The sequence below is a fragment of the Diceros bicornis genome, chromosome 6 (assembly GCF_020826845.1).
Source record: "Diceros bicornis minor isolate mBicDic1 chromosome 6, mDicBic1.mat.cur, whole genome shotgun sequence".
NCBI classification, from domain to species: domain Eukaryota; kingdom Metazoa; phylum Chordata; class Mammalia; order Perissodactyla; family Rhinocerotidae; genus Diceros; species Diceros bicornis.
In genome coordinates this window covers 32,039,405-32,062,299 of record NC_080745.1, presented here as the reverse complement: position 1 = coordinate 32,062,299, position 22,895 = coordinate 32,039,405, and the positions used below count along the sequence as shown (strand labels likewise).

Here is a 22,895-nt window from a genome sequence, read left to right as displayed (position 1 = left end):
TATAGTTTGGTTTTTGTGTCTTATTTAAGAAATCCTTCTTACCTCTACAACATTAATGTATTCTTTATTTTCTTCTAAAAGTCTTACAGTTTTGTGATTCACATTTAATTCCTTGATACATCTGGAATTGTTTTTTTAATACAGAATGAGGTAATTTTATTTTTCCAAATTAAAAACTAGTTGCCTCAACACTATTTTCTAATAAACCATCCTTCCCTATGGATTCACAATGCTAACCTCTGTTGTAGCTCGAGTTTCCACATTTGCATAGATCTGTTTTTGGATTATCTCTTGTTTTCCTTTGCACTATTTATCTATATCTATGCCAATACCACACTGTATTTATTATTATAGTTTTATTATAAGTGTCGAATCTGGTAAGGCAAGTCTTTCCTACCTTGTTATTCTTCAGTAGGAGTGTTTGTCTATTCTTGATCCTTTGCATTTTCATACAAATTTTATTTTTAATTTTTAATTAATTTATTTATTTTTATTTTTCCCCCCAAAGCCCCAGTAGATAGTTGTATGTCATAGCTGCACATCCTTCTAGTTGCTGTATGTGGGACGCGGCCTCAGCATGGCCGGAGAAGTGGTGCGTTGGTGCGTGCCCGGGATCCGAACCCTGGGCCGCCAGCATCGGAGTGCGAGCACTTAACCGCTAAGCCACAGGGCCGGCCCTCATACACATAGAATCAACTTGTCAGGTTCCCCAAAACCATGTTGAGATTTTGATTGAATTTGCGTTAATGAATCTTATAGAGGATCTTGACATATCTATTTATTTAGGTCTTTTATAATGTCTTTCAATAAGGTTTTATAATTTTCTTCATTAGAGACTGGCATAATTTGTGTTGCTTTTGTATCTTTTTTCAAATTCCTTTTGTTTTAATGTTGCTTTTATATATATATGAATAATTGACTTTTGTATATTTCTCTTGTATCTAGCAATCTTTCAAAACTCTTAAGTCCAACAATTCATAGATTCTTTGAAGTTTTCTATATACAATCCTCTTAACTGAAAATAATGACAAACTTATTTCTTCCTTTATAATTCTTAATTTCTTTTTAGTCTTATTGCTCTTGTTAGGATCTCCATGCTATATTAAATAGCATTGATTATTCTTTGTAATGGTACTATGTGTGTGTTGTATTTACTTCTTAATTCTATTTTGTTTTTTCCACTTTTTCTACAGTTATTGGGTATTACTTTTACAGCGAGGAAAAGGTTTTTTTCCTCACTTTCTTAAATATAAATTAATTAGGCTCTTAGTGAAGGCCTGAGGGTTCTCTGTAGGTGTAATATGCATAGCTATGAAAGCTGCTATTGTTTCAAGTCTTATATGTGAGGTATTACTCTATTTCACAGTGTTAGTTTTCTCTGACTTTTAAGTTATACGGCTTAAAATCCATTTTCAACATATGTACATTTGTATATATTGCCAGGTGAACGAAGTACTGTACCACCTGGATGTATAATAATTTAAATTTAGCATAAAATGAGATTATTTAAGCAAATTATATATATTCAAAAATGCTTTAAAATGTTTTACTCTACATATACATATTGTGGTCTACTGTATATTAAAGGTCTTTGGGGACTATCTAAGAAATAAAGACATAGTCACTGATGTGTACTTATGCAATATCATTGGGGAAACAATTTGAGAATAATACAAGATGCGAACACTTATAAAAAGTGAATTATTAAAACTTCATTCTTCCAAGTTTATAAAGTCAGTGTGGCACAGCTTTCTTATTTGATGACAACCAGAAAAGCTAAGTCATCCTTCTTGCTGTGAATGTTGAATTAACAGTAGTGGAGTCTACTGGGTTTTTAGTTCCAGCCACCATGAAAACTATTAGTGAAGGAACCATATATGAAAAAGAAAAAATTGACTTGTGGACTTTGTTCATTTCCTTCTAAGATCCCTAGCTCTTAAGTGTCTCCCTTAAGGCTTCCATACCTACTGACAATATTTCTCAATTCTCTGTAAATGACACTAAGAAAATTCTAGATGCTGTTATCTCTTCTACATGGAATGGACAACTTAAGTTAGGAAATCACTTTGCCTTTTGTACACACCAGCCATTCAACATCTATGTGCTTTGAGGAAAGTAGTTTAGCACCTTCTCTGCAGAGTTTTAAATTGTAAACATGCTTTTTCTTTTGTGTGTGTGTGTGTGTGTGTGAGGAGGATCAGCCCTGAGCTAACATCCATGCCAATCCTGCTCTTTTTTTTTTTTTTAATAATTTTATTTATTTATTTTTCCCCCAAAGCCCCAGTAGATAGTTGTATGTCATAGTTGCACATCCTTCTAGTTGCTGTATGTGGGACGCAGCCTCAGCATGGCCGGAGAAGTGGTGCATCGGTGCGCGCCCGGGATCCGAACCCGGGCCACCAGCAGCAGAGCACGCGCACTTAACCACTAAGCCACGGGGCCGGCCCCCAATCCTGCTCTTTTTGCTGAGGGAGACTGGCCCTGAGCTAACATCCATGCCCATCTTCCTCCACTTTATGTGGGACGCCGCCACAGCATGGCTTGACAAGCGGTGTTTAGGTGCGCACCCAGGATCTGAACCCGGGCCGCCAGCAGTGGAGCACACGCACTTAACCGCTATGCCACGGGGCTGGCCGGCAGAGTTTAAATATATGTTTTAGGCCTCATCTCAGACACTGGATTCAGTTATACTAAAATTGAGCACTCTTTAACATCAGTGAAGGAAAAGTTCAAATGAAATTAACAAAAAGATAATAAGCTGTACCAATTGTTAATGGACAGAGGTTTATTCTGAGAGCTCTGCATCTATGATTGTTCCAAGATTCAGGGCCAGCCGACACTAGCCCTAGGAACCAAATTCAGTGTCAGCAAGAAGCCTTTACCCACCCTATGCCTCAACAGCTAGAGGCCTAACGTCCATGACATGGCCTAAAGTTGGGAAAAGTCTAAGAGGCCCTGGGATAAGCCTCTCTGTAAAAGGATGAGAGAGGAGTTAAGAGGTCACAGAGAGAAGGATCCAAAGTAGAAAGGCAACAACTACGTCAGCATATGAGTTCTTGATTTGGAAAGCTGTGTTGATGTTTCATTTTCTCCAGTGTTATGTTCTCTTGTTCTCTTAGCTATGTTGAAAGGCATATATACAGAGCCTTACTCTTCATTTCAAGATGAAGTACTACAAGGACCATAAGCTGATGGCACCAGCAAAAGGGCTCCTAAGGGACTTTTTCATATTGAGCACACATGTTAAGACAGTTATTTAAGAGTTTGCTTCTTGAACTCTTGGTAGACCCAAAATCTTTACTAAAAGAGAGCAAGCTTCTTTTATTTGTATATCCGCAAACCATATTTATCTACTATAGTGTTTGCCAACCACACTTTATAATTCATCACATTCAGTGAATGAAATACGAATAAGCACTTTGTTTACTTGCTAATACAGTGTTTGTATATATTAATAGCATATTATTATCGTTGGTATTTTTTCCTACCTAAAAAAATACTTTATAGGAATAATATTTCTAAAACTCGAAGATCTTTTAAAAATAAGGGGGGCAAAGATGAAAAATCCTATAGAAAAATAAGCAAAAAATAAGAACAAACAATTCACAGAACAATATTTGTTCTTTATACATATAAAAAGGTGTTCAGCCTCACTCATAATAAGAGAAAAACAAATTAAAATTACACTGAGATGGCATTTCTAACCCATCAGACTGGCAAAAACTCAAAAGTTTGACAGTACACTTGTTGGTGAAGTTGTGGGGAAATAGGCCCTCTTAAACATTACTAGTGGAAATAAAAATGGTTCAACTCCTGTGAAGGGGAATTTGGCAATATGTAACAAAACTACTCATGTATGTACCCTTCAGCATAGAAATTTTACTTCTAGAAATTTATCCTGAAGATACACCCTCAATGACACAAAAATACATACGCAGAAGATGATTCATTGCAACATTATTTGTAATTGCAAAACATTGGAAATTATACGAATATCCACACATAGGAGGTGGAGTGAATAAACTATGGTGTATCCATACAATTTTAGGTGCTATGCAGCTGTAAAACAGAATGAGGAAGATCTCTATGAATTGATATACAGTAATTTCCAGGAGATATTTTTAAGTGAAAAAAGTAAAGTGCAGAAGAGTATATATACTGTATCTCCATTTGTGTAAAAAAAAAAAAAAAGGAAATAAGATCTACTTACCTTTACATAAAGAAACACAGGAAGACAAACCAGAAAAAAGTAAAATTGGGTACCTACAAGGGATGGGGAAGCGTCAAAGGGTAAAAGAAAGTGACACTTCTCCGAGTATATCTTCTTTAGAGTTTTTTACTTTTGGAAACATGTTAATGTCCTACATATTTCTTAAAAATTAAATTAACAAGGATAGGGGCCGGCCCGGTGGCGTAAGCGGTTAAGTGCGCGCGCTCCGCTGCGGCGGCCCGGGGTTCGCTGGTTCGGATCCCGGGCGCGCACCGAAGTACTGCTTGGTAAGCCATGCTGTGGCGGCGTCCCATATAAAGTGGAGGAAGATGGGCACCGATGTTAGCCCAGGGCCGTCTTCCTCAGCAAAAAAAGAGGAGGATTGGCGGATGTTAGCTCAGGGCTGATCTCCTCACCAAAAAAAAAAAAAAAAAATTAAATTAACAAGGATAGAAGTGGGGGACTAAAACTGAAAACAAACTGAAACACATGAACCCAACATTTTTTTCAATCTTAAGTACAATGAGCCACCCTGAAGTGGGGTAAAAAGGGAAAACTAATCTAAGTAACATACTGAACACAGTATTTGAGTACATGAGAGAAAGGCAAACCAATCCTGAACTCTTTTTAGTAGATCTGGAGTGAAGCGATTTTGAAGCTGTTTTAGATGTATTATAAAACTGAGAAAATAAATAAATATTGTTGAGAGCTAGGATTCTCACTGTAGAAGAAGGAACATAATAATAATAATGGAATGGGGAAAGGTAAGAAAGAACCCTGTTGGGATGGATTGGAATTGGAAGTATCAATGTCAACTCAGTTTCTAAAATAAGTCTGTGATATAAGTGTGTATGTATATCTGTGAGTGTGTATACATCCATACTTCCTAGCTTTATTCACTGACAGCGTCCAGAAGCAAAGAACGCTCCTACCACCCACATCTTGGACTCTAATAGGAACGAGGTATCCTTGGAGAAATGGCTGATTCCAGGCCTGGGGTAGGGTGGGTATAAAATGAGCTCAGAACATTATGCCAGAAAGTAAGGAAGTGCTCAAAAATAGTCTGAAGGCATGTCCAAGGACACTGGAGCCAGTTTGAAGGGGCTGCCACTGGCAAAAACTAGGACATTTGAGCACCAAATGAATTGAGTTGTAATAAATTATAAACCATTGATAAAAAAGAATCTGTGCCGCCTTATTGATAATAAACAGATTAAAAATAACAAATAGGTAAAAGGGTAGGCTCTTGCATATAGTAGAATGCCAAGAGCTGACTGTTAAATGTGAAAGGAGTGCTGGAGTGGGAAAATCATCACAGTATAAGTTGCTTCAGTTAAGAATCATGAATGGATACTAAGTCCGGGAGAGGGGATGGGGACTTTTGATGAGGAACAGAGTATTTGCATGGTCCTAAAGTGTCTATCAACAGACTGGTTGTTAGATGGAAGGGAAAAAATAGTAACTATACAATGAGAAATAGGACAACATCTTGATCAGGGATCAGAATTAACATCACCAGTGAACAGCAGCTGAACATAATGTGCCTCTAAATGTGATACCCTGAGAAGGACACAACTCATAATTTTTCTAGTATTCTGGCCAGGAATGCATAATCTGAATTTAATCGTGAGGAAATATCAGACAAACCCAAAATGAGAGTCACTCTATTAAAAAGGGAATAAGGGATGTCCGTGTGTATGCTTCAAAAACGTCCTTGTTGCAAAAGCCAAAGAAAGACTGAGGAAATGTTCAAGATTAAAGAAGACTAAAAATATGACAAATCCTAGACTAGATTCTATCCTGGAAGGAAAAAAAATGCTATCAAGGATATTATTGGGTCATTGACAAAATCGGAATATGGAAAGTAGGTTAGATAACAGTATTATAACAGTGTTTGCTGAAGTTGATAACTGGATTGTTGTTATATAAGAGAATAGCCTTATTCCCAGGAAACACGCAGTGATGGATTTAAAGGTAAAGAAGCATGATAAATGCAACTTGTTATTGAATAGTTCAGGGGGAAACAATTATATAAAGAGAGAATATTTGTGTGCAAAAGGAGCAAAATGTTTATAAGTGCATCTGAATAAAGGATATATAGGTGCTTTTTGTACAATTTTTATTCTTGCAACTTCTCTTTGAATTTGAAATTATTTCCAAATAAAGTGTTTTAAAAATACACTTTAGACCAGCTAATAATTAAAAATCTAAACTTAAAAAATTATATTGGGAAACATTATGCTAAGTGAAATAAGCCAGACACAAAAGGACAAATGTTGTATGGTCCTACTGATATGAGGTACCTAGAATAGCAAATTCATAGAGACAGAAAGCAGAATAGCAGTTATCAGAGGCCAGGAATAGGGGGGAATGGAGAGTTATTGTTTAACAAGTATCGAGTTTCTGTTGGAGTGATGAACAAGTTCTGGAAATTGACAGAGATGATGGTTAAACATTGCAAAATGTATTTAATGCCATGAATTGTACACTTAAAAATGGTTAAAATGGTAAATTTTAGGTTATGTATATTTTACACAAAAAAACCTTTCTCGGGGATATTTATTCATATTGTAAAAGGCTTCCCTGTGATTCTTTAAATATAAGCTCCTTTTGTTTACTTAAACAGTTTTACACAATTTTTGAGATTCGTTATCAGCTACTTTATGAAAGTTCCACTTATAATTTGTTATATAATATCTGTAGTTCATCTCAGTTGGTTTTTAAAAATAGATTATTGAAAGACTGATATTCACCCGGGGCAAAGGTCTTAGCTTTTTTCTGTATCCAGATTTTCCACTTGTCAAAACAAATGTCTCTTCAGAGTACTTCACTTCAGTCATCAGCTAGCTCTTCTCTTAGAAAGAGAATGCTGGTACTTATGATTCACAAAAATATTTCAAAGATCATACCAGGAGGAATGAGGAAAAAAAATGTTGCCTATAAGACTTCTAATAGACGTGTTTCCATTGTAAACTGATCTGGATCTGAATTTGGCATCTGCTCCATTCACTGTGTAGGCTGAGCATTTTAGTCTCACGGTTTGGCTGAAAGTTAATATTGACCTTTGACTGTTACCTGAAAACTCAAATGATAAAGTACTCTTACTAAACCTCTTGACAGAGTGTTTTCACGTTCTAAGCAAATGTCTTCAAAGTACATCACTCTATTAACCAAATTAATTTTATTCTTTGGTTGGGAATACTTACTTATTTTATCAGATACAGAGCATTCCCCAAATCTGACAGGGAGATGCCTGTGTGGTCAGAATGGTAAAAGAAAGGACATAAATCTCTTACAATGCTCTCTTCAGGTCATTATACCACAGCTTCTCAATTAACCTTCACCCCCCAGGCTGCCCAGGGCCTAGGAGAAGGCCTAGAAGTCTGGCAACAGAACAGTTTCTCATTATCATCTGTTCTTTTGGGTGTACTGCCACAGCAGCTCAGGTTTCCCCTAGGGGGAAAGTAGCCCCAGATTCTTCTGTTCTTGACCTACCTTATTTGTAACGACAACAATTTTTTCTTCTTTTATAGTTTTATTGCAATATAATTGACTACAATAAAGTGCACGTATTTAAAGTGCACAATTTTATAAATGTTGACATATGTATACACCCATGAAACCATCACTATGGACATATCCACTACTCCCATGCTCTTTTAAATTTTTTTTTAATTTTATTTATTTTATTTTTTTCCCCCAAAGCCCCAGTAGGTAGTTGTATGTCATAGCTGCACATCCTTCTAGTTGCTGTATGTGGGACGTGGCCTCAGCATGGCCGAACAAGTAGTGCGTCAGTGCGCGCCCGGGATCCAAACCCGGCCCCCAGCAGCGGAGCACGCACACTCAACCGCTAAGCCACGGGGCCAGCCCTCCCATGCTCTTTTGTAATCCTGCCTTCCTACCCTTTCTCATCCCCATTTGGATTATTTCCAGTTTGGAGCTATTACAAATAAAGCTGCTATGAACATTCTTTTACAGATTTTTGTGTGGATATATGCTTTCATTTACCTTGAGTTAAATACCTACAAATAGAATGACTGGGTCATATGGTAGGTGTATGTTTAACATTTTTGTGTGTGTGTGTGTGAGGAAGACTGGCTCTGAGCTAACATCCATTGCCAATCCCCCACTTTTTGGTGAGGAAGATTAGCCCTGAGCCAACATCTGTGCTCATCTTCCTCTACTTTGCATGTGGGATGCCGCCACAGCATGGCCTGACAAGGTCCATGCCTGGGATCCAAACCTGTGAATTTCAGGCTGCCAAAGTGGAGCGTGCGAACTTAACCACTATGCCACCGGGCTGGCCCCCATGTTTACCTTTTTAAGACACTGACCAATGGTTTTCAAAAGTGGTCTTATCATTTTATATTCCCATATCAGTGTATGAGAGTTCCAGTTGATCCACATGCTTGTCAGCACTTGAGATGGTCTATCTTTTTAATTTTAATCATTGTAGTGGGTGGGCAATGGTATCTAATTATAGTTTTGATTTGCATTTCTCTAATGAATAATGAGGTTGAACATCATTTCATTTGCTTCTTTGGCATCTGTTTATCTTCTTTGCTAAACTGTTTGTTCAACACTTTTGCCCATTTTTTATTGGGTTGTTTCTTGTTATTTAGGTATAAAAGTGTTTAATTTGGCAAAATCTTAATTATTTTCCCTTTTATAAAAGTTTGTGCTTCTTATGTCTTACTTAGATCTTTGGCAAATTCAAAATCATTAAGATTTTCTCCTATGTTTTCTTCTCAGAGTTTTATAGTTTTAGCTCTTACGTTTAGATCTATGATCCATATCAAGTTAATTTTTGTAGATGGTGTGAGATAAGGGTTGAAGTGGGGTTTTTTTTTCCCACATGTGGTATCCAGCTGTTCTAAGACTATTTGTTTAAAAGATTATTCTTTCTACATTGAATTGCTTTGATATCTTTGTCAAAATTCAATTGACCAGGGCCGGCCCCGTGGCTTAGCGGTTAAGTGCGCGCACTCCGCTGCTGGCAGCCCGGGTTCGGATCCCGGGCGCACACCGACGCACCGCTTCTCTGGCCATGCTGAGGCCACGTCCCACATACAGCAACTAGAAGGATGTGCAGCTATGACATACAACTATCTACTGGGGCTTTGAGGGGAAAGAAAATAAATAAATAAAATCTTTAAAAAAAAAAAAATTCAATTGACCATATAGAAGTAGGTTTATTTCAGGACTCTCTATTCAGTTGCATTGATCTATATGTCTGTCTTTATGCCAATACCATAATGTCTTGATTATTTTAGTCCTGTAATAAGTTTTAAATCAAGTAGTCTTCTTTTTCAAAGTTGTCTTGTGACTAGTCTAAGTCCTTTGCATTTCCACATAAATTTTAGAATCAACTTGTCAGTTTCTATAAGAAAAGCCTGCTAGAATTTTGATTGGTATTATATTGAATCAGTAGAAAAATTTCTGCAAAGCTGATAACAATATTGAATATTCTGATCTATGAACACTTTATATCTCTCCATTTATTTAGATTTCTTTTATTTCTCTCAGTATTGTTTTGTCATTTTCAGTATGCAGGTCTTACACAACTTTTGTGAGATTTATCCCTAGGTGTTTCTCATATTTGATGGTATGGTAAATAGTATTTTTAATATCAATTTCTGATTATTCATTGCTAATATATACAATTGCTACATATACACACATTACCAGTATGGAAATTCAATTTATTTTTGTATAGTGATCCTATATCCTGCAACTTTACTAAACTCACTTAGTAGTTCTAGTAACTTTTTTCTAGATTCCATACGATTTTCTACATAGACCAGGATTTCTCAATCTCAGCATTATAGACATTCTAGGATATTTAACAGCATCTCTGGACTCTACCCACTAGATGCCAGTAGCACCCCTACCCCAGTTGTAACAATCAAAAATGTCTTCAGACTTTGCCAAATGTCCCCTGGGGGGCAAAATTGCCCACTTTTGAGAACCAGAGACATAGACAATCATGCCATCTACAAATAAAGATAGTTTTACTTCTTTTTCAATGTTGATGCCTTTTATTTTTTTATTTTGTTTGCTTTATTGCACTGACTAGAGTCTCCAGGACAGTGTTTAAGAGCAAACATTCTTGCCTTGTTCTTGATCCTAAGGGGGAAACATTTCGTCATCCACCATTAAGAATGATGTTAACTATAAGTTTTTCATAAGTGCCCTTTATCAGGTTGAGGAAGTTCTCTTCTATTCCTAGTTTGCTGAAAGTTTTTATTGCAGTGGATATTGGATTTTGTCTGATGCTTTTTCTGCATCTATTAAGATGATCTTATGGTTTTCTTAGTTTATATGGTAAATTACCTTGATTGATTGTTTTTTCTTTTTTCTTTTTTTTTTTTTTTTTTTTTTTTTTACTGAGGAAGATTTGCCCTGAGCTAACATGGCTGCTGCCAAGTGGTGTAGGTCAGCACCCAGGAACCGAACCCGGGCTGCCAAAGTGTAGCACACCAAACTTAACCATTAGGCCACGGGGCTGGCCCCTACATTGATTGATTTTTGAATGTTAAACCAACCTTGCATTCCTAGGATAAACCCCACCTGATCATGATTTATTACCTTTTTTAATATACTATTGGATTTGATTTGCTAAAATTTTCTTCGGAATATTTGTATCCATGTTCATGAGGATTATTGATCTGTAGTTTTCTTTTCTGATTCTGGTATCAGAGTAATGCTGGCCTCAAAGAATGAGTTGGGAAGTATTCCCTCCTTTTCAGTTTTCTGAAGAGTTTATATAGCATTGATATTATTTTTCTTCCTTAAATGTTTATTCAAATTCACTAGTGATACCATCTGGACCTGGAATTTTCTTTATGGGAAGCTTTTTAACTGCCAAATCAATATATTTAATAGATACAAGGCTATTTAGGTTATCTATTTCTTCCTGAGTGAGCTTTGGTAGTTTGTTTCTTTCCAGGAATTTGTCCAATTCATGTAACTTGTCAAATCTATTGGCATAAAATTGTTAATAACATTTCCTTATTATTCTTTTAGTGTCTGTAAATTCTATAGTGATATCCTCTCTCTTATTCTCGATATTGGTAATTTATGTCTTCTCTCTTTTTTTTCTGATCAGTCTGCCTAGATGTTTAATTTTATCCTATTTGGACTCCCAATTCCATTTTCTCTACTCATTGAGACTGTTGGACTCTACCTAGCTTGTCCCTCCTTGTGTTATAGCCTGGTAACTCTCTCTAGGTAGTAAGCTAGAGCAATTTTACAGTTTACCTTGCTTGTTTCCCTTCTTTCATGGATCCTTTGCGGCTAATGTACAATATTTGAAAAACTTTATTCATATGCTTTGTCTTTAGTGGTTTCTAGAGAAAGGGTAAATCTGGTTCCTTTCGTTTTATCTTGGTCAGAAGCAGAAGTCCTCAACACTGTTTTCTACCTTATCATATTTATTTTAATGTCATACCGGTCTGTGGTGCTTGACTATAGAAATTTTCACTGTCACTTCTGGGAGTGAAAGGAAGATGTAAGGTGCTTCATAACTTTTCAACTCTTGAATTTATACTTGGAGAGATATCCAGATGATAGAATTTTGTCCAGATATCAATATGCTAGGAATAACAACGATACAGAAGGGGAATCCAGAGAGAAGGGGAGAAGGATAACTAATAACTTCTCAGCTATAAAGACCCAAGGTAATATTATTTGGCTGGTATTTCTTACTCATAACCTTCTAATCTCAAAGCTAAAGGAAAGCATGATAGTTTAGACTTAGAAAGACTAGATTGACTTGATGGTAACTTGTCATGTCCTAATTGGAGCTCTTTAAAAGAAATATTAGGGGAAGCTCGTGATGTTTAGGGGAAGACCTCCCTAACCCTTGAGGTTTAACACTTTCTATCAAGACTAAATAAAAGGATAGATGCATAGACCATTTTTTGGTCTGACCCAATATGACATTTCTTTTTTTTTTTTTTTCCCCCTAAAGCCCCAGGCGATAGTTGTATGTCATAGTTGCACATCCTTCTAGTTGCTGTATGTGGGACGCGGCCTCAGCATGGCCGGAGAAGCAGTGCGTCTGTGCGCGCCCGGGATCCGAACCCGGGCAGCCTGCATCAGAGCGCACGCACTTAACCGCTAAGCCACGGGGCCGGCCCCAATATGACATTTCTGACACTGTTACACAATACTCACCTTCTTCCCTTTTGTCTGTGTTCCAGGTTTTCTGTCTCAGCTGGTCTCTGACAAGCCCCTGACTGAATGCATTCGTGCCGGCCACTATGCAGCAAGCGTCATAATTAGGCGGACTGGCTGCACCTTTCCTGAGAAACCAGACTTCCACTGATTGAAAAGCAGGAAACCCAAGACCAGAAGTACAGACACTACCCTGATTGCTTCCTGAGAATTCTCATATCAATAAAGAAGAAAATTATCTGCCATCTTTTCCTACTATAATAATGTTCATTCTTAATTTAGAGGATACAGTAATGCTCAGTAGAATCATTATTCTCTCAATAACCTAAAAAAATGTTTATTTCCATGGTTTGATAGTGCCACTTAAAAATGTCAATTAAACAGAAGTATAACATTTCAATAGAAATTTTTATTTCATTTTCAGTTACTTTGTAAAATCACATGTATTTAGCAAATTGATCAGTTTTTTTCCCTACATTTCTGCTTTGAATGCAGATGCAATTTAATATAATAGATTTTTAAAAAGAAATTAATCCTAACACATCAATCTTTAGCTTTTTATACAAGTATACTTAATTTAGGAGTACCTATGTGTGTATGTGACACATATACACACACACATACATATATGTACCACATATATACATGATAAATGGTCAAAGTACAGAAATATTTATCCTGCCAAGATATGCCAAATAATCTCTTCAGTGCTTGCTCAAACATGTAATAAACTTTGGATAATTAAATAATTTGCCAAATTATGTTATATTACAATATTCAAATTATTATCTTATATACTTATGTTACTCTGTAATTTGATACAAATAAAAATTGTCATAAAGGAATGTTTTTCTGTCTTTGCCCTGTGCTCAACAAACTAATGAAGAAAGATCATTACTTAATACTGGGCCCTGAAATGATATCTAACTTGTTAATGGAGATAGAAAGAAGAATAATACAATACATTGAAAAATAACTTAGCATTGGAGACCAATAAGTCACTGTTTTAAGGAAGACAAATGATATAATAGAACCTCTGGAGTCAGACTTAATTACGTTTACATGACCTTGGGCAAATTACTCAGCTTTTTTGAGTGTCAATTTCCTTTCTATAAAATGGGATAATAACCTCTATATACAAGGTCATTGAGATGATTTGAGAGAGAATACCAAGTATAAAATGCTTGGTACAGGGGCCGGCCCTGTGGCTTAGTGGTTAAGTGCGCGCACTCCACTACTGGCGGCCTGGGTTCGGATCCCGGGCGCACGCCGACACACCGCTTGTCTGGCCATGCTGAGGCAGCATCCCACATACAGCAACTGGAAGGATGTGCAACTATGACATACAGCTATCTAATGGGGCTTTGGGAGGAAAAAAGGAAGAAAAAAAAAAGGAGGAAGATTGGCAATAGATGTTAGCTCAGGGCCGGTCTTCCTCAGCAAAAAGAGCAGGATTGGCATGGATGTTAGCTCAGGGCTGATCTTCCTCAAAAAGAAAAAAACATGCTTGGTACAATGCCTAATGAGTGCTTAATAAGTACCTGCTATTTTTATCATGATAATTATTGCTGAAAGAGGAAAACATAATATTTATAAAACTGAATTCAAACCATAGAAAAGCATTCAAGGTTTTTTTGTTTTTTTTTTTTGGTGAGGAAGATTGGCCCGGAGCTAAGATCTATGCCCATCTTCCTCTACTTTATGTGGAACGCCGCCACAGCATGGCATGACAAGCAGTGCATTGGTGCGTGCCTGGGATCCGAACCCGCAAACCCTGGGCTGCCAAAGCAGAGCACATGCATTTAACCACTACACCACTGGGCTGGCCGCCAAGTTTTTGTTTTACGTTTAGCTAAACTTTAAGACCTCTTATGCTTGCTTGTCTTTTTATTATTGAGATATAATTCATGTACCATAAAATTTTCCGTGTTAAAATATACAATTCAGTGGTTTTTAGTATATTCACAAAATTGCACAGCCATCACCATTATCTAAATCAAGAACATTTTCATTACCCCAAAAAGAAACTCTGTATCTCCCAATTCACCCCATTCTCCATCCCCTGGCAACTACTAATCTATTTTCTGTCTCTATAGATTTGCCTACTCTGGACATTCATAAAAATGGAGTCATGTAATGTGTGTTCTTTTGTGTCTGGCTTCTTAGCATGTTTTCAAGGTTCACCCATCTTGTAGCATGTATCAGTACTTCATTTCTTTTTATTGCCAAATAATATTCCATTGTATAGGTATACCACATTTTGTTTATCCATTCATCAGTTGATGGGCATTTGAGTTGTTTCGAGTTTTTGGCTATTATGAATAATGCTGCTGTGAACATTCACATGTAAGTTTTTTGTGTGGATATATGTTTTCAGTTCTTTTGGGTATATATGTAGGAATTGAATTGCTGGGTCACATGGTAACCCTATGTTTAACTTTTTGAGAAACTGCCAAAATTTTTTCCAAAGGGATTGCACCATTTCGCATTCTCACCAGCAAGGTTTAAGGGTTCTAATTTCTTCACACCCTTGCCAATGCTTGCTATTGTCTCTCTGTTCAATTATAGTCATCTTGGTATGTATGAAATGATATCTCATTGTGGTTTTGATTTGCATTTCCCTAATGACTAATCATGTTGAGCATCTTTTTATGTGCTTATTGGCCATTTATATTTTTTCTTTGGAGAAATGTCTACTTAGATCCCTTGCCCATTTTTTAAATTGAGTGATTTGTCTTTTGATTATTGAGTTGTAAGAGTTCTTTACATATTCTAGATATAAGTGTCTTCTCAGATACATGGTCTACAAATATTTTCTTCCATTCTGTGGGTTGTGTTTTCACTTTCCTGATAGTGTCATTTAAAGCACAAAATGTTTTTAATTGATATTTAATTTGTATTAGTCCAATTTATCTATTTTTCCTTTTGTCACTTGTACTTTTGGTTTCATATCTAAGAAACCATTGCTTAATCCAAGGTTGTGAAGAATTACGTCTTTGTTCTCGTCTAAGAGTTTTATAGTTTTTACTCTTACATTTCAGTCTGTGATCCATTTTGAGTTTATTTTTGTATATATGTGAGGTAGGGAATTCTAAATTAATTCTCTTACTTGTGGATATTCAGTTGTTCCAACACCTTATTGAAAAGACTGTTTTAGCTACTATTGAATTATCTTGGCCCCCATGTCAAAATTCAGTTGACCATAAATGTGAGGTTTTATTTCTGGACTCTTGATTCTATTCCATTGGTCTGTATGTCTAACCTTATGCCGTTCTAGACTGTCTTGATTACTGGAGCTTTGAGTAGGTTTTGAAATCAGGAAGTGTGAGTCTTCCAACTTTGTCCCTCGAGAACAATTAGTTTGAATGCTAGAGTATCTTTATCATATTAGAAGCAGTACAGAATGTCTTCCTCTTAGATAAGTAGGAGGGACACTGACAAACCTTTCCTGCCCCTTTTTGGATGAGAAAGTCTCTTACCCCAAGACTATTGTTGAAGTACCACTCACTAACTAGGCTTTTCTGACAGCCACTATTTGGAGATTCCAAAGTATGCCATTTGGGGGCCGGCCCCGTGGCTTAGCGGTTAAGTGCGCACGCTCCCTGCTGGCAGCCCGGGTTCGATCCCAGGCGCGTACCGACGCACCGCTTGTCCGGCCATGCTGAGGCCACGTCCCACATACAGCAACTAGAAGGATGTGCAGCTATGACATACAACTATCTACTGGGGCTTTGGGGGAAAAAAATAAATAAATAATTAAAAAATATATTAAAAAAAACAAAACAAAGTATGCTATTTGGTAATATTCACAGAGATCACATGCATTTCTTATAATAAAGGATAGTCACTGGGATTTGTGTATTTTATCTTTGAGTTTACAGCATACTTTTTTAATTCTCTGTTTTGATACAGCACAAAGGAAAAATAAGGTTTTCCTAGGCTACTAGCAAACTGGGATTCAGGAAAGCTGCCTTTGACTGATTGTTAGGCATTCCCCTCTGTGGTCTGAATTTTTCTGTCTTGGAATGAGGAGGAGTTAACCTAGCCCCACTTTATAGCATCTTGGTTTAACAGATATTTAAGGGAGGACAGATAGTATGGGGGAAAAACAATGAAGTTGTCAAGAAGACTTGGGTTCTGGCCCCAGGTTGGCTTGAAATAGCTGTGTGACCCTCTTAGTCTATGTAACTCACAAGGCATGGATGCTGTAGTTGTGACGTCCTTAAAGTATAGTTATATTATGGACCAGTGGTTTTAACAGTGTTGCCTCTTGCATGTGGGAAAAAGTGGTTCTTACTTGAGGAGTGAGCCAGAAAGACAGGCTATTCATTTGTGTGTCACAGTTGGCTGATGAGGTAGGCATGGGGGAAACTGATACCCTAAGGTGCAGGCATAGGTGATCGGGAGAGTTAGAACGTTGAAGTTGGCCTAGTCTCACCAAGTGACCAAGGTTGCCAGAAAACTGCTTCCATGAGTTGGAAAAGAAGGTGGTACCAATCATTTGGAGGCAGGCTGGGTTCCCGAATATAAGGTACCAGAGTAGGAGAGAAAGAAAAAAGAGCTAGAGTTGCTATTGTGTTTTCTTCCAGTTTTTACATCTGTCTTCATCATATGTTTCTTTACTGCTTAATTTCTCTGAAAGAATCAGAGTAAGACTTATGGCTAAAAGCTATTATTCTTACACAGTTTTGCAAAGCAAGTATTGTATTTTCTTACCTTTTCAAACAGACGCGTAATATAAAGATTATTTTAGACATACGCAAGCCTACAAAGGAAGCATGTGTTTGGCTGGCAGTCTAAAAATACCTCCAGTGTTGAAATATAAAAATATGCACTTATTCATTTCTGTTACTCCATCACCCTCAGAAAATGTGTCCATTTAATAATATTTCCACTGGATAAAATAGGTTTAAAATGTAAACAATTTCTTTATGATTCATTAGTAGTTCTATGTTCAAGTCCTTGGCTTTGTGTCCCCTTGGACAAGTTCTTGAACTACTCTAAACCTTGGTTTTCTCAACTGTAAAATGAGGAAAATATATCCACCTCCAGTGAGAGTGTTAAGAGAATGTGTAAGTAAAAACATTTTATAAATAGTAAAATAAATTTAAATGTGAAGTAGTTTATTTCACAAAGACACTAAAGCAACCCAATGGGGAAAGGAAAGTCTTTTCAATAGATAATGCTATAACAACTTGATATCTATATGGGAAAAAAACGAGCCTTTGACCCTGATCTCACACCATACATAAAAATTGGAGCTGGGTCATGGCCATAACATAAAAGCTAAAACTTAAACTTCTAGAAGAAAACATAGGAGAATATTTCACAGCTTTGGGGTAGGCAAAAGTTTCTTGGAGAGGACATTGAAAGCACTAACCAAAAAAGAAAAAATATTGATAAGTTGAACTAAAAAAAAATTTAAACTTTTTGTTCTTCAACACCATTAAGAATAAACAGGCCACAGGCCAGGATAAAATATTCTTAATGCATATGTCTGACAAAGAACTTATATCCAGAATGTATTAAAAACTTTCACAACTCAATAATAAAAAGACAAACAGATGACCCTAGAAAATATATGAATGGCCAGTAAGCACATGATGAAGTATTCAACATCATTAGTCATGAGAGAAATGAATGTTAAAACCTCAATGAGATGCTACTGCACTAGAATGACTAAAATTAAAATGACAACACCAAATGTTGGAGAGGATGTGAAGCAACGTTGCTAGTGGAAGTGTAAAATGGAACAACCATTTTGGAACAAGGCCTGGAAGTCTCTTATAAAATTAAACACACCTATTCTTTGATCCAGCCATTCCATTCCTGGTATTTATCCAAGAGAAATGAAAGAATATATCCACAAAAAGACTTGTATTCAACTATTTATAGTGGTTTTATTCATTGTTTACAAAAGCTGGAAACAGTAGTTTTCCATCAGCAGGAGAATAAAAACTGTGGTATATTCAAACAATGGAATAATACTCAGCAAAAGAAAGAAGTTAACTACTGATGAAACAACATGAATCAATCTCAGAAACATTTTACTGAGTGAAAGAAGCCAGGTACGAAAGAGTGCAAACTGAGATTCCATATATATGAAGTTCTAGAGCAGGCAAAACCAACCCATAGTGAAAAAAGTGAGAAAAAGAGTTGGCTTTGTGGGAGAGGGGAGAAGTGGAAACTGACTGGGAAGGGAAATGAGGGAACTTTCTAAGCTGACAGTGATGCTTCATGTCATTAATAAGGGTTACACAGGTGTATGCATTTGTCAAAACTCAGGGAATATGCCACTTAAGTTGTGTGATTTTTTAATCTCATACACATGCAAAAAAAGAACCCTAAGCAAATATCAGACTGTAAGTAATGATACGCATATTGATAGAGATGAAGTGTATTGATGTCTTCAACTTAACAGTGAAGTGCATCAAAAAATAAGATGAATGGAAAGAGGGATGGAAATATGAGTAGATAAGTGATAAGGCAAATATAACAAAATATTTTTTTTAAAGATTTTATTTATTTTTTCCCCCCCAAAGCCCCAGTAGATAGTTGTATGTCATAGATGCACATCCTTCCAGTTGCTGTATGTGGGACATGGCCTCAGCATGGCCGGAGAAGCGGTGCGTCGGTGCGCGCCCGGGATCCGAACCCGGGCCACCAGCAGCAGAGCGCGCGCACTTAACCGCTAAGCCACCGGGCCGGCCCAAATATAACAAAATATTAATTGCAGAATCTAGGTAGTAAATAGATGGATGTTTGCTCTATAATACTTTTCAACATTTCTGTATGGTTGAAATTTTTCCTAATGCTGGGAAAAATATAAAGTACTTAGGAAAATCCGTTAAACTTGAATGATTGCAGCATCGCATGAAGAAGAAAAAACTGCACGTTAATACAAAACCAAACATTATTTACTTCAAAATGTAATTTTTAACATGAATTACATGACAAAATGAGCCAATCTTTGGCTGCTGCATGGTTTCTTGGGGCTACACAATCTCCAAGCTCCTCTTGTGAGTATGGAACACTCTCTCTTCATCCCCCAACCAAGCTGGTAATTGGAATATTCATGAAGCACCCCTGCAAACACCACCAGACCTCTCCCCACCCAGACTCCTGTAACGTCTGCAATCTGCTTCCACCTCCTCTGAAGCATCCCTTCTCCTGATTAGAAAATTCCTAATTGTCAAATCCAACGGCCAATTTTCAGTCCTTACCCTACCTCATCTTTTCTCAGCATCTGACTTGGAGGACCACACTCGCTTGAAACTTCTTTTCCCTTCACTTTTACACAACCACTTCTTCCTCATTATCTTACTCCTTTACAGCCTCTTCTTAGTCTGCTTTAGGAACAGCTCCTCTGTCCTTCTCTTCAGTGTTAAGGAGCCTCCACCCTCACAAGCCTTTTGTAACTCTGTAAGTTCCTCCTAGGTGACCAGTTTGACTCCCACGAATTCATCTGTCACCTAATTACTCTCGAAATCTCTGTTTCTAACCTGATCCCCTCCTGAGCTTTAAGCTTGAAACCTACAGGCCAGCCCCTTGGAATACTCTGCAGACACATTGATTGTCAAAACAGAACTCACCATCTCTTGAACATCCCAACCCATTCTAGTCTTCCTACTTTCTCTCTCCCCATTAATAGAAATAATTGTTCCTGACTTTCTCCCTTCCTCACCCACATATCTAATTGATCACCAAGTTCTATCAGTTCTACCTCTCTTAAATCGCTTCCTCACCTCTTCATCCCCTCAGGTGTAATTTAGATCATCATGTCTAATTAATTTCCCCTACTTTGGTTCTTCCCCTTCATTAGTCAGTCCCCTTCACCGTGGAGGATGCCATGCTAAAGCAGAAACACAATCACATTCTCTGGTCTGTTGTAATTCCTTGACCCTCCACCCTTAACCACTTTAACAGCCTTCCTACGGCCATCCCTGCTCATAACCCTTCACTCCAGCCCAAACATACATTATAAATGTGCTCATGCCTCTATCTGGATTACTGTTTTCCTTCTACAACTACTCATGTTTAAAGATCTAGTTCAAAAGTGGGGTCCTTTAAAAAGTTTTCTCTAAACCTCCCAGGCAATTAGTTGCTGCTCCATCCTTTTTTCTCTCCAAGTACATTGCATATTTCCGTATTGTAGTCTGTACAATCATGGTGTATCATATAATTGTTTATTAATGTATATGTCTTCTAAGGTTGGACTATCCATTGCCACATAGTGGATGCTGAATAAATGTTCAGTGAAGGCCTTTTTCACTTCTCCACATCTCTGCAGTGAGTTAGAGACTTAGGAATGGCAGGTCACCAAGGATTTTAGCTGCCAGAACAGCTATAATTGTTCATATTATCTAGTTATACTTCTGCTCACATTCTCCATACTGGACCTCTTCCTTCTTCCCTATTCTGCTCCATTTGTAGAAGTCTGTCCCCTAAGTGGGCAAGAGAAAAGGGCACCCAGATGGCCACAACTGGATCACCTTCTCTCCCCCTCCCCAGTCACATAATCTACATGCACATAAATGAAATGTGATCATGTGGTATGATGTAAGCATTTATCCTTTGTGACTTTGTTCCTTTCTCAACTAAGAAAAAGCTGTAGTGTAGGGGACCTGGAATTTGAGGAGTGGGCTCCAGTCTAATCCCTGCACTAGGAAAATGATACCACCACTCTGAGCTTCAGTTTCTCCTCTTTAAAATGACGTGGTGAGAGACATTTGTAAAGACCTAGCACAATGTATAAATATGTAGCACTCATTCATTCATTCATTCAACAAACATTCACTGACTGCTTACTAAATATCAAGTAATGTGCTAGGTGCAGGTATATAGCACTCAATAAAAATGTGAGTTTGTTTTCTTGCAAGCCTGTTTTGGAACTTTCTTATGCTCTTAATATTCTGTATAGTGCTGTTTCCTCCCCACGCTGTTCTCCCTTGGCCAAAACAAGTTTTCTCTGAATTCTTCCTTTAAGGTCTGCTAAGTAGCATAGAGTGGTGGTTAACAGCATGGGCTTTAAATCCAGACTTTCAAGGTTTGAATCCTGCCACTTTTTAGCTGTGAAACATTGGGTAAGTTGCTTAACTTCTTGGTGTTTCTGCCTCTTTAAAGCACAACAATATCTACCCATTAGGTTGTTGTAAAGAATAAAATTGTTAATACATGTAAGTCTTAAAATGTTATCTGGAGTTAAGTAAAGTGCTTAAGAAGTGGTGGCTATTGTTATTTGCTACCTACGGTTCATAGGTTACTTACCATGCCGTGAAAATCAACTCTGGTCCAGGTACAAGAGAGCAATTAGATTAGAGTCTTCATTTATCATCTATGTTTCTTTAAATAATTTTGCTTGGAAACTTTCTTATAGACCTGCACTGTCCAGTATAATAGCTTCTAGACCCATTTGGCTCTTGAGCACTTCAAATGTGGCTAATTGGAAGAGTAGTGCTGCAAGTATAAAGTAAACCAGATTTTAAAGACTTAGAACAGAGACATGAGTGAAAATGACAGAGTCAAGAATGCCAAAAGTCTGTCACTCTATAAAAGCAACTCAAAAACTGTCAGAATCAACTTTTTCAGGACTCTGGACAATAATTAAAAACTTGAAGCAACTTGAGGATCACTTTTTTAAGAATAATGGCTGCATCTTGGTAAGAACAGTGAGCTTTGTGACATTTTAACTTGCCCTAGTCTCATCCCCGTCAACTCAAAGGAATGCAAGAAACAAGAAAGTAGGGCTCATACCCGGAGAAAAAAGCAAGCAATATAAAACTGTCCCTGGGAAGCCTAGACATTGGACTTACTGGACAAGACTTTAAGTTTTTTTGTTTTTTGTTTTGAGGGAGGTTGGCCCTGAGTTAACATCTGTTGCCAATCTTCCTCTTTTTCTTTTTTTTCTCCCCAAAGCTCCAGTACATAGTTGTATATCCTGGTTGTAGGCCCTTCTAGTTGTTCTACGTGGGATGCTGCCTCAGCATGGCTTGATGAATGGTGAATAAGTCTGCACCCAGGATCCGAACTGGCAAACCCTGAGCCGCCAAGGCAGAATGCACGAACTTAACTGCTATGCCACTGTGCCAGCCCCACTGGACAAGACTTTAAATCAGCCATTTTGAGTATGTTCAAATAGCTAAAAGAAAATATGTCTAAAGAACTAAAAGAAAGCATGATATCTCACCAAATAGAGATTATCAATAAGGAGATAGAAAATATAAAAAGGAACCGAATAGATACTCTGGAATTGAAAATTACAATAACTCAAATGGAAAATACACAAGAGGGGCTCAACAGCAGAGTTGAACAGGCAGAAGAAAGAACCAGAGGCCTTGAAGGCAGGTCAATTGAGATGATCTAATCTGAGGAACAGAGAGAACAAGAATGAAGATGAACAGTGCCTAAGAGACCTAAGGGACACCGTCAAGTGTACCAACATATGCGTAATAGGAATCCCAGAAGATGAGAAGAGAAAGAAAGACTATATGAAGAAATAATGGCT

General features: G+C 37.3%; 1 protein-coding gene across 3 annotated transcripts in view; it reads left to right on the top strand.

Annotated features, from left to right (window-relative positions):
• The window catches only part of ADK (adenosine kinase), a 544,441-nt gene extending 531,205 nt beyond the window's left edge, over positions 1-13,236 (top strand). For all 3 annotated transcript variants that reach the window (XM_058543130.1, XM_058543129.1, XM_058543127.1), the window contains one exon: positions 12,418-13,236. In XM_058543130.1, the coding sequence (XP_058399113.1) occupies positions 12,418-12,542 (125 nt within the window). In that variant the 3' untranslated portion in view covers positions 12,543-13,236. The remainder of the gene's footprint in view (positions 1-12,417) is intronic.
• The last annotated feature ends 9,659 nt before the right edge of the window (positions 13,237-22,895 follow it).